This window comes from Telopea speciosissima, chromosome 2 (genome assembly GCF_018873765.1).
Source record: "Telopea speciosissima isolate NSW1024214 ecotype Mountain lineage chromosome 2, Tspe_v1, whole genome shotgun sequence".
NCBI lineage: Eukaryota > Viridiplantae > Streptophyta > Magnoliopsida > Proteales > Proteaceae > Telopea > Telopea speciosissima.
Window position 1 is genome coordinate 7,956,161 of NC_057917.1, and position 11,658 is coordinate 7,967,818.

At 40.8% G+C, this 11,658-nt stretch overlaps 1 protein-coding gene across 1 annotated transcript; it reads right to left on the reverse strand.

Annotated features, from left to right (window-relative positions):
- Nucleotides 1-1,407: 1,407 nt before the first annotated feature.
- LOC122650099 (2-oxoglutarate dehydrogenase, mitochondrial-like) lies at nt 1,408-10,784 on the reverse strand. Its single transcript, XM_043843399.1, has 9 exons — nt 10,634-10,784; nt 8,711-10,338; nt 8,273-8,499; nt 7,853-8,185; nt 5,732-5,978; nt 4,834-4,962; nt 4,439-4,654; nt 3,904-4,027; nt 1,408-1,726 (listed from the first exon to the last, which is right to left on the reverse strand). The coding sequence occupies exons 2-9, from the start codon at nt 10,259-10,261 to the stop codon at nt 1,488-1,490; spliced, it is 3,066 nt and encodes a 1,021-aa protein (XP_043699334.1). The 5' UTR covers nt 10,262-10,338; nt 10,634-10,784; the 3' UTR covers nt 1,408-1,487.
- Nucleotides 10,785-11,658: the final 874 nt, after the last annotated feature.

Below are 11,658 nucleotides of genomic sequence, written 5' to 3' on the forward strand. Positions count from 1 at the left end.
CAAGGCCAACAGCTGCAACCCCAATCTGCACACAACTTTCATAAACCTCTAATGGAAATTCAGACAGACATGAAAAGGGAAAAACAAAATCAAAATCTGTATTAGAAATTAGAATGTGGTAATAAAATTCCAGAAATAGGAGTGTTATTTTATAAGGATCGATCGAGTTCATTATATATTTCTGCCCTTCGAATATCAAGATTGCATTCCTGATCACTTTGTGGCCGGATACTCGATCTAGCTAAGCTAGCTAGCTAGCTTGATTAATCCCTTATTAGCAACAAATCCCTATATATTATTGGGTTTGCTTCAGATGGTTGCAAAGAATAATGCTAGCTCTACGATCAGTAAGAAGTTTAGAATAATTTTTTGTTGTTGTTGTAGCTTCAGTAAACTGCAAAGAATTATGCCTAGATTAGAATGGATGCTCCTTTTCTTTGGGTATTTTACTATGCTGTTATTCATGGTTTGGAGTTGGCTAAGGACCTTGGTTAGCTATCAAAAGATTTGGGTGGAGTGTGATTCGGTTTTAGTAGTGTTCTTATTTTAATGTCGTTGAGAGTAGTGCCGTGGTTTGTTCGTCAAGCGTGATTCTTTCTTCAGTCATTCCTTTCCTCTATTGATTGAAAAAATCTCTCATTGCTTTAGAGAAGCCAACCCCCTTGCAAATTTTTTAGCAAAATCAGCAACTTTCCTCTCCCGCTGATGGCAATGCCGTAGGTGGTAGGGGTTTGCTTGCTTTTTTGTTGGAGTTTCTGCTGGCTTTGTCCAGCTTGTATTTTTTTCATTCTTTTTCTTCGATCTTCCTTTAATACAAATGATCCATTAACAGGCTAACACCTAAGCTTCAACATCCGCAGGCCAAGCCCCAATTGATCTTAGCAATAGCAGCCAGGACTAGACTTGACGGTTGTCTCTGAAGATTGAGACCAATTACTCCTGCCAACCAATATAATTAAGCATTTCTAATGCTTTTAATCCACAAGTCAAGAGTTTAATTATAGTGTAATTGCTGCTTGTTCTATAGCAAGAGTTCTTAATTGAGTCCAATTCAGGTCTTGGTTAGAATAATCCGAACGTGTTCCAATAACATTACTCCAGTCTCTAGTTCATGGATCCACCCAGCAAAATTCCATCAGAAGATTGACAAGCAGGGCCATCCCATAACATCTTGGATGTAATATTAATTTGGTTTATTACAATGTTTTTCTGTAAAACAAAACTCAAATGCAGTTTATCTTCTGCAAATCTTTACTGCCACACATCCATAAAATCGAATAAAGAGCAAAATTTAAGAGATGGGTCAAAAATAATATGACTCAAAAGTGAACATTTTGAATAAGGAGAGCTTCAAAAAAAAAAACTACATATCGATTGAGTGTTCGACATGAGCTTCCACCAATTCTGAAAGCATCTACCATGTTAGGATCCTCCCAGGCATCATTATTTTTTTAAGATTGGCTCACAGTTCTGGAATTTTCTTTCAATCAGTAAGGATAATTGATTGGCTCCTGTTGCATGGCCTTCTGTACAAGCTCCGACTGCTCTTTCACGTGCATTGAATAGAAACCAGTGGCCGTAGCAGCAGATGGGGCACGCCCAACGTATTTGATGTCCTCCATGGACCCTCTGCCCAATGCCCTCATAGCGGTGCAAAGCCGAGGTGCAATGTAATTATATGCGCCCATGTTCATTGACTCTTCCTGGCACCACACAACCTCCGCATCTGAAGAAAACCACAATGAAAATAAATAATTAGTCAGAAAAAAGATCCTAGACAAGGTTATAGATATCAACATCAGTATCAGTCTCAGCCGATACGATACTGATACCTTATAAACCATGATTGTAGATGCAGTGTCATTTCCAATGATACATTAATAAGTATCATACAAGGGGTGAAAATCCCGAAAAGGATGATGGCACAGGATGTGTACACACATCTTGTTGCCAAGTATGTAGATTGTGTGCTTGGGGTTTAGATGGATCACAATGGTTGCTGCAGGTTGCACAAGACACTGGTTCCATTTACCATTGTTCTCTCTTTCACTCACAAACAAATGATTTTTTCACATTTCTAGTCTCCATCCAACTTGAAGTCAAAGTGGGACGAGATCCAAGCTATAAAGAATGAACAGTCAATTGCAGGTTTAACCAGTTCCCAAGTAACTCAACAGAGCAATCATCAGAACCAGCTCCCACATACACAAGGATCTAGCAGCTGAGATAGACAAGTGGGGTATGACCTCAATCGGATAAATTTACGTTGCAACTCAATTTTGATTTGACAAACTCAAATAATGAATACCTTAACTGAGACTCAGAATGGTAGACAAAGACGTTTGTTTTTGCTAAACTTAGCAAGTTATTCTTGATTATTGGGATTTTTCACAAAATAGAGTCAGAAAACTAGCCCCATGACTGGGCTAAGATCAGGCCCACAATCAATGTTTAAAATGGCCCACGATAGGCCATTTAAAACAGCGACGATGGGTCTTTAAGACACTTGCTTCCTTAGCCTGTTTTGGGCCCATATGGGTTAAGTCACTTAAGCCCATTATGGGTTAAATCATGTTCAGTCACTTAAGTCCATTATAGGCCCACTTCTTTAAGTCTTTAACTTAAGCCCAATAGGACTCGGTGGCTTTAAGACCAAGTAAAAGGATTTCTCTTTGGGGAAAAGGAACGCCACCCGGTCATGCGCTGTGGCGTGTGCCTATGCCCAGACACAGCCGGGTGCAAAATGACCACTCCGCCCCATGGAAAGACGGGTGTGCCGAGCATTTTGCGTCCGGTTGTGTCTGGCGCAGATACACACCACAGCACACGACCAGGTGGCGTTCTTTCTCCCTTCAACGATTTTGACAAGGAAAAAAAGGTGTCTTCTCTTATGAAGCTTTGCTACTATGGTGGAGTAGGAGCAACCCTAGGTGGTGAAGCCAGGTCATATCCCCCTTCTCTTCTTCTTTTTCCATCTTTCTCTCCTACTACTAGTCTGTCCATCAGTTCCAGCAAGGTAATACCGAGACTGTTCCTTTGAGTTGTTCTCTTGTTTTCATGACCTGCTATCATTACTATTCTGTTTTAACCTATACTGCAGGCTACTGATACTGTTAGGTCCTCTCGGTTCTCTGTTGGTCAGGACTTCTTTTCTGGTTTTTTTTTCTCATTTTGTTTTGCAGGCCACACAATCTGTGTATGTGTGCCACTGTGCCTGAATCTCTTGTCATTGTTCCTCGAGTTCAGTCCCTTAGAAGCCCACTGGTTTCCATTGCTAGTACTGGTTTTTTAATGCTGTTAATGTTACTTGCTAATTTGGCTGCAGGATTTAACTGTCTATTCTGGGCATTCCAGCCCTTGGATTCAGCCCTACTTTAGTATCTTCAATGTTGGTACCTTTAATAACGCTAAATTTGATGTTGATCAGACCAGTCAGTTGGGAATTCAATCAGTTTTAATTTGGTTTCTATTTCCTGTAAAAAGGCTAAGTTTCTATTTCTGTTTCATGTCATAATAGCAGATCCCACCATTGGATCTATTTGATTTCGGAGGGATAGTTCAACCTAGTAAGGGATTATCTGATCCAAATTTCAGATCCATCCGACAATTAGATTCTGTTTTATTTAGTTTTTTGTATTCCGCCAGATTGTGTTTGATTTGGATCATTGTGATTCTGTCCTTTGTGGATTTGTGTTCTATTAACCCCATCTTCTCTAACCTAGAACACATCAAAGAGCAACTCCATATCTCGTAAGTTCTCGCTGTTTCAAGATTCTAAGATTGAAACAAGACAGCCTTAATGTTGTGTTATTGTGGAAAGATGCTCCCTCAACCTTTATGCTACAAGGTATACTCAGTTCCAGTAAAAAATATCCAATTATTTCTCAAGTGAGAATGACATACTTGGATATCGCTTCAGTTCTCTCTGGATGAGATCATATGGGAAAGGGCAGAGCTGTTCCACCCTGCAGACAGCAACGTCCTTTGCATCAACTTTCTTCCGCTCTTCATCAATCTCATAATAAACCTGGCGATGATAAATTTACAAAGACAAATTAAAAACCAAAAAAGAACACACACACACACACACACACATCAGCTAGATTCCAAACACCAATATCAATGAGATAAAAAAATGCCAGAATCAAATTCAATGGTTCCCAGGTATAAGAAAACATTTGATTTAGTAGGTATATCTGATCGGTAGCCATAAATTCGCCCACTGAAATGAAAGTAACGGATAATAGTTACAATCACATAGAGACGACAACTAAATAGAATATCAACACATGAGACTCACCAAACAGTACATCGTTATAGCAATACACACCATATCTTAAAGGTATAGCAGATCACTGACCTAAAGTTCGTCTGTCCTCATAAATTGAAAACAACAGTGAGGAGGACCCAAAGAAAACAACAAAAGAAAGCAGAATACCTTTCCAGAGCAAAGAACCAAGCGTCTGATGCCATTCTCAAGATCAGAGTGGAGATTCTGGTCTTTAATAAGGCGCTTAAAACGGGTCCCTTGCTTGTCAAAACCTGGGTGGCCTTGTACATCATCGAACTCGGATAAATTTGATTTGCAGTCCTTGTGCCGAAGCAGATTTTTAGGAGCCATCACAATGAGTGGTTTCCGAAATTCCCTATGTATCTGTAACATGAAACCATAGAGAGTAAGAAAACAGAAGAAACTACACTCAACACAACTAAACTCAGCCTAATTAAGCGGAGTCTCCTATACAAATCCTATTTTGCCATTCAACTGAAAAAAGCAGAAGAAACTAATCCAGAATACTGAAGGACATTCGGGGATTGTTTAAGAGCATGTACCTGACGTCGCAAAACATGGAAATAGTTGGCAGGGGTTGTTACATTAACAATCTGCCAATTGCACTCCTGGATCTGCTTGCGCAGTGTCGAATCCATCTCAGGTATCATATAGGGGTTATCATCACTCATCTGCATATATCAATTTTCAAGCACATACCATAAGGAAAAAGAATTGAGTATTGTTGTCCACAGATTCAAGAAATAATACGACCAGCAGAGATATTGGAACAGCAAGAGAGTTTGTCAAACATAGCTACCAAGCTGAGTAGAATGGATTTGCAAAAATGAGGGAGATTGAGGGAGGTTTTGCCATGTCAAGTGAAGAATCAGGGTGGACTGATATATACAAGACCGATAAAACTGAAAGCATACTTGCGCCAAAATGCAGGATCATGCAGTGGTCTCCATCAATTGACTTATTATTGCAGCTCAGAGGAAGTGGTTTCACTAAATATATATTTCTTTAAGGGCTTTGCTGAATTAACACTTTAGCATTGATTTATGTCTGAGTGAAAGTTCACTGCATCAATAGACTATAATAATGCACCAAAGATGTTACAAGGGAATAAAGCAATAAAGAAGATTTCAAAATTCCAAATGGATAAAAAGTTGGTTTGCTAGCCTCATTGTTACCGTAGCACATGTGACCAGATTACCAGAAGGTCCTCCCAGAATTTTTTCCATAGGATGATTAGGATCACAACCCCCACCCCCACCCCCACCCCTGAGGGGCAAGCTATAAAACCAGAGAGGGGGTGTGTGTGCATGGAGAAAACCAAAGACTCTCTAACATTTGATTGGCCTGTTAGGCCATGTCTGATAATTGTCAGTGTAGCATTGCCTTTTTAAAATGTTTTACTACATGAGGCAGAACAAAAATTAGATGTTAAGACGATACCTGAAGAAAACGCTCCAATCGTGCACTTGAATGTTCAGGGCCCTGGCCATCATATCCATGAGGAAGCAGCACAACAAGCCCTGATTGTCGCAGCCACTTTGACTCTCCACTGCTCACAAACTGATCAAAGATCACCTGAGCCCCATTTGCAAAATCGCCAAACTGAGCTTCCCAAATTACCAATGAATTTGGATTTTCCATTGAATATCCCAACTCAAATCCAAGGACACCAAACTCTGAAAGAGAGCTGTAGAGGGATAAAGCAAATTTTGAAGCATATTAGAGTCCACAGAAACCACAATTTCATAATGGTGTACAGAGTCCATATTCCAAAACAAGAATGCAAAACAAACAATCAAGTAAGAAAGAGACTACCGTCCAATGCAACATACGGAATTGCTGATTAAAATTTAAAATATATGGAAATATTGAAATAGTCTATTTTAGTTATAACATAATTCCATAAGACAACTGATTCTGTCACAAAAGAATTCCATCTTGTAATGCTTTAGATTTAATTTGCACCAAAGATAATATAAGTCATATATCATACAGCGTTTTAAGTATCGGTGGGCATTGTATCATATCATATCAGTATCAGCGGGTACCAATGCGATACTTATTTTTCAAAAAAGTTTGTATCGACTGATACAAGACCGGTACAGTCCGATACGGGGCCAATACGGTCCAATACAAGACCGACACGGTCGGATGCAAGTAAGATACATTTGATATGCCTACTTTAAACATGCAAAACAGAAACCGTGAGTGAGATACGAAACTGCGAGCAACCGAAGGCCCTGAAAACTTGTTTTTCTCTTCGATCTGAATTGGAGGAAATCAGCCAACATAAAAAACGACCCCAATCTTCACCATTTCAACAAGCTTTGGGGACTTATAGTGCTCAAATCACGGATCGAAACAGATTTGGGCGAAAAAGTGGTAACGTTGCAGATCTGTTTCTTTTCTGGTGTTCAAATCTCTTTTGCATCACTAGATTAGGTAAAAACGACCCAAATCCTTGCATTAAGATGATATATATTTACATATTGCATAATAACGTGTTTTACGCTTCAAAACTGTATTTTATCCATGCATTTCTTGACCATTTCCATGCATATCTTGCCTCTTTCCAATAAGATACATCTCTTAAAATCGCCCCTCTGATACCGATACTTAAATCCTTGATATATCATAACAGACATAAGCCAACTTCAGACCATGCTCACCAAAGACAGCTTTCTTGGTGATAACCACATATTGCTTCCATGTGTATGCAAGTATACAAAAGCTTTTCGATCCAAGCCCTGATGCATGCCTTGCACATGCAAGAGCTAATAGGGCTCAGTAACGCAAACGCACTCAGTTCAGAAATATAGATCAGTAGGATTATCAGTCTATATTGAAGTGGATCCTGACAAAAAGCACATGCACCCAAGGTTCAAGAGATTGTAATCGGCGGCCTGATTACAATACAAATCGGCCATAAACTGACCAAGAATCACCGGATCAGATTGGCAGGAATCGGGATTGGCTGCGGCCGATTCCGATCCAAATCGGCCAATTCAGCCAATCCAATCCTGATTCCTTAAACGGTGCATGCACAGATGCACCATGTTTGTGACACCCTATGGTATTAAACTTGTGGGATGAATCATATCACCGAATAAGAAAGTTAAGAAATAGCAAAGAACACAATGCCCAACATAATGCACATCAGTAGAACTAGAAGCAGCTTTTACAGAGAGAGACGGGGTTGAAAGTGAATATTGGAAAAAAGAAGCGGAGAAAATTAAACCTTTACATCAATACCAGCCTAAAAGTTCACCAATCAAACAGAAAAATGCACCACAATGATTGAATTTGCGACGGAAAAAAAAATTCACACTGAAAAATAGTTAGCTTTACTTGAGCATCCATGTATGAAAGGGGCAAGTGAAGGCCTCCTTTCCCTTGAAAGGAGGCTGAACAACGCCCGCAAGTATAAGTTTCTCATTCACGAAAATATTCCGTATTCCTCCAATGAAGAGAGATGTATAGGAAATAGACAAGTGAAGAGATGTATACATGATAACATAGTAAAATACAAATGAAAACAAAGTGAGAGTTACTGAACACCACCTGTTGCTGACGGTAAACATCTCCTCATTTTGGTTTGCAATAACATGGTCCAGGGGGCAGTACTTATCCCCTGTTTCCTGATCATGAAGTACTGAATGACGGTGACTAAATGTACCTCTCTCAACATCCTGACCACTCAACCTGACATGATTACCCTCCACTAGCAATGTAGCAAAAGCAAGTGCTTCCCCAACTGCCCAATCAATGCCTTCTCCTGTTTCAATCATCTGAGAACGCTGCTCAAATATCTTCTTCACAGCACGGTGAGGTTTGAAAGTTTCAGGAAGGGTTGTGATTGCTTTGCCAACATTCTTCAGTATCTCTGGTTTAACCCTGTAGAACCACACAAAATCTCCATTAAACCAGTGTCAAAAGTTAAGAACCATCCACGAAGAAAAACAAAGAACTGGTTGAACATACCCAGTGTTACGGATACGAGAAATCTGTTCAGGTGATTTAAATCCAGACCAATAAGCTGAAAGCCAATCCCTTCTCTTTGGGACATAGTCTTTGCTGTTCAAAAATTCTTCGTTGAGAATGGTGTTAACCTTGCTGTGTATCCTGTCAATATCTTCTTGAGTGACCAGCCCAGATTCCAGGAGCTTCTTCTGGTAAATCTCCAGAGCTGATGGATGATTTCGAATGACCTGTTAGTAACCAGAAGCATCAGCACCAAGGAAATTTGGGTAGGACCATCATCAGCAAGCAACCCCTTACATAATGAAAGAGCTTCCAGGTTATATAGGTACTAGAAAAGAAATCCCACCCCCACACCCCCCCCCCAAAATGTGAAAAATACTACATTTCTTTTATCATTAGAAAAGTGCTACTTTAAGCAGTAGGGACAGAAGAGTTAACCTTATACATTTTAGGCTGAGTGAAAGATGGTTCATCAATCTCATTGTGCCCAAATCGACGATAACATACAATGTCAACCACCACATCAGAATGGAATGTCTGGCGCCACTCTGCTGCAAGTTCACAGACATGTACAACTGCCTCCAAATCATCACCATTTACATGGAAAATAGGAGCATTCAAGGCTTTAGCTACATCAGTACAATACTGTGAAGATCTCCCAGACCTCGGATCAGTAGTGAAGGCCACCTGATTGTTAACCACAATGTGGATCGTCCCACCAGTTGAGTAGTTTGGAAGAGCACTGAGATGCAGAGTCTCATAGACAACTCCTTGTCCTGCAAAGCTTCCATCCCCATGAATTAACACAGCCAAATTTTTGGTCCTCTCTACATCATTGGAGTAGTATTGTTTAGCGCGAGTTTTTCCAACCACAACAGGGTCTACAGCTTCCAAGTGACTAGGATTCGCAACCAAAGATAGATGGATTCTATTCCCACCCCTCGTCGGCCGGTCATAAGAGGTACCCAAGTGGTACTTGACATCACCAGTCCCCGTGTAAAGGCCAACCTCATCAACAGGCTTTGTACCACCACTGAACTCGCTGAAAATTTGAGCAAGTGGCTTCCGAACAACATTACCCAAAACATTCAGTCTCCCTCTGTGTGACATCCCAATAACAATGGTCTCGACCCCAAGATCTGCAGATCTGTCAAACATCTCCTTCATCCCAGGTATCAAAGTTTCTCCACCTTCGAGACCAAACCTCTTTGCAGCTGTCCATTTTGTGGCCAAGAAGTTCTCAAACTGTGTGCTCCATATAAGCCTATCAAGCATGACTTCACGTCGCTGCTGGTTGTACTGCCTCGGGGTTGGAGTCTCAATCTTATCCCTCAACCAGTTACACTGATCACGATTGGCAATATGCATGTATTCATAGCCAACGCTCCCACAGTAGGCTTGCTCAAGCCGGGTTAGTATGGATCGAAGGGTTTGCACAGGGCGGTTTTCGGACAAGAATCCAGCCATCCTCCAAACCCCAAGGAAGAACTCCCTGTCCAGATCAGCTTCAATGAACCCATAAAGAGCAGGGTCCAAATCGCCGGGGATCTCACGTTCTTCCAAGCCCAGGGGATCCAACTTGGCTTTCATGTGACCATTAACCTGGTAAGCTCTCACGAGCAACAATAACCGCATACTCTCCTGGATAGTTTGGCCTGAGATTCCAGGCGACGAGGCAGCCTGACCAACGAAATTTCTGAAAAAATTGTCCCATGACTCATCCACGCTATTGGGATCGGCTTCCCAAGCCCTCTGCAGCTCCTCTAGGTAAACGCTGCTCGTACCATCTAGAAAGCTATCGGTCAACCTTGAGAGGGGCACAGGACGAGGAACGGGTGCAGCCTGCGCCTTCGACGCAACGACAGTAGAGTGAAAGTACCGGCTCTGAGACGGAAGCACCCGCGTCCTCGTCACATAGGATCTCGTTTGGGCTAAGTTTCTCCTAAGAGCTAACTTTGCCACACCAGAAGCAGCTCGAAACCACGCCATCGCTATCGATCTCAATTCCCAAAATACCTAATTTAGTTTCAGATTCCCGCCTCCTCAGCCAAGTTCAAAAGCTATCCCTGACCCTCTTTTCCCCGGTATTTCACGCTAAATACACCTACAACAAGGGAGATTTGGAAAAAATGAAAATTTTCTTCTTAATTGCTAAGTTTCCATTTCTGTCATCCCTTACCAACTTGATCGAAGCAAAATCAAACAGATTTATCATTAAAGATATTAAAAATCATATCTGATTCAATAAAAGCCAACAAAATTGAAGAATCAATAAGCAAAATCATCTATTACACAGTAAAGATCGACCCACGGAGAGTGAGAAAAGAAAAAAATGGAAGATTTTTGGAAACGAATTCGTACCTGAAGGCGTCGATAGTTGCCGAAAAAGCCAAAGTCCGACGCCGTTGCGCCAGGATTGGGCAACTTCTCGAAAAAATTTCAGTCATGGCCGACGGCTCTTTATGCTTTCCTAATTTCCTTGCCCTGATCTTCTCGAAGGAAAAAATTATTCTTTCCATTTTTTTTATTATTTATGACCGTAAAGGCGTAGACCAGACAAAGGTGAAATCCGAATTCAAAAAAAAAAAGTTCTATTTGGGCTGGGCTTACCTATGTGGACTAAATGTTATTCGATGAAGTGACCGAGTCCAAAGTCCAAACCATGGTTTAAACAATGGGAATCGGATCGGTTGATTCGGATTGGAATATTGGCCATGATCAAGCTTGATTCTGACCATTTCAAAGCAGCCGTTTTAGGGTTTTCTGATCTGAGGGGTTGGTTCTAGGATCGAGATCCTCTCCGATGCATTGGAGACCCCAATGAGCCATCTGATGATTGGGGGAGCTCTGTGCGTGTCAAGATGCGTGCAGGCACACATCCCGGCATACCTTAACGCGCCTAGCCGTTGGATGCTCATTGGGCATGTGCCTCATTGGAGAGGATTCAGATCCCGTATTATAAGGTTTTGAAATCGATTTTGATTCGAATCGACAAGGACCGGGCCTAATTCCAAGTTTAAAATCCTTTGTCCAAACCTAGTTTGGACAAGATATTACCATCACCTTCAACTAACCCCATGTTTAGTAAGGATAATAATTGTTAATATTCTATAATTTTTAAAAACTTATCTTAAAAATTGATAGGTGGATGTAAGCTTAATCGAGTTGACTTCTGAGGCTATTTAGTCACGATTTTCTGTGATGTTACAAGTTTGTTGGCCTTCAAATTTAATATAGGGTATCTTCTTTTCATCCAAAGGTTCAGTTCATGAATAATGTGCCAAAATGTATTTTCCTCTCATAATTTCTCACTTCTCTCTCCTCATTAAATATACGGGTCTGTCTATGGTGCACTATGATTTACTGAATGCACTCTTTAATTGTTG

What these genes read in the sequence shown, in the direction of transcription:
- LOC122650099 (XM_043843399.1), bottom strand. Translation starts at nt 10,261, where the DNA reads ATGGCGTGGTTTCGAGCTGCTTCTGGTGTGGCAAAGTTAGCTCTTAGG. An exon ending in GATTGGAGCGTTTTCTTCAG is followed by an intron (nt 4,963 to 5,731) that starts GTATCGTCTTAA and finishes TGATATATGCAG; the next exon opens with ATGAGTGATGATAACCCCTA. An exon ending in TGGTTCTTTGCTCTGGAAAG is followed by an intron (nt 4,028 to 4,438) that starts GTATTCTGCTTT and finishes TATCATCGCCAG; the next exon opens with GTTTATTATGAGATTGATGA.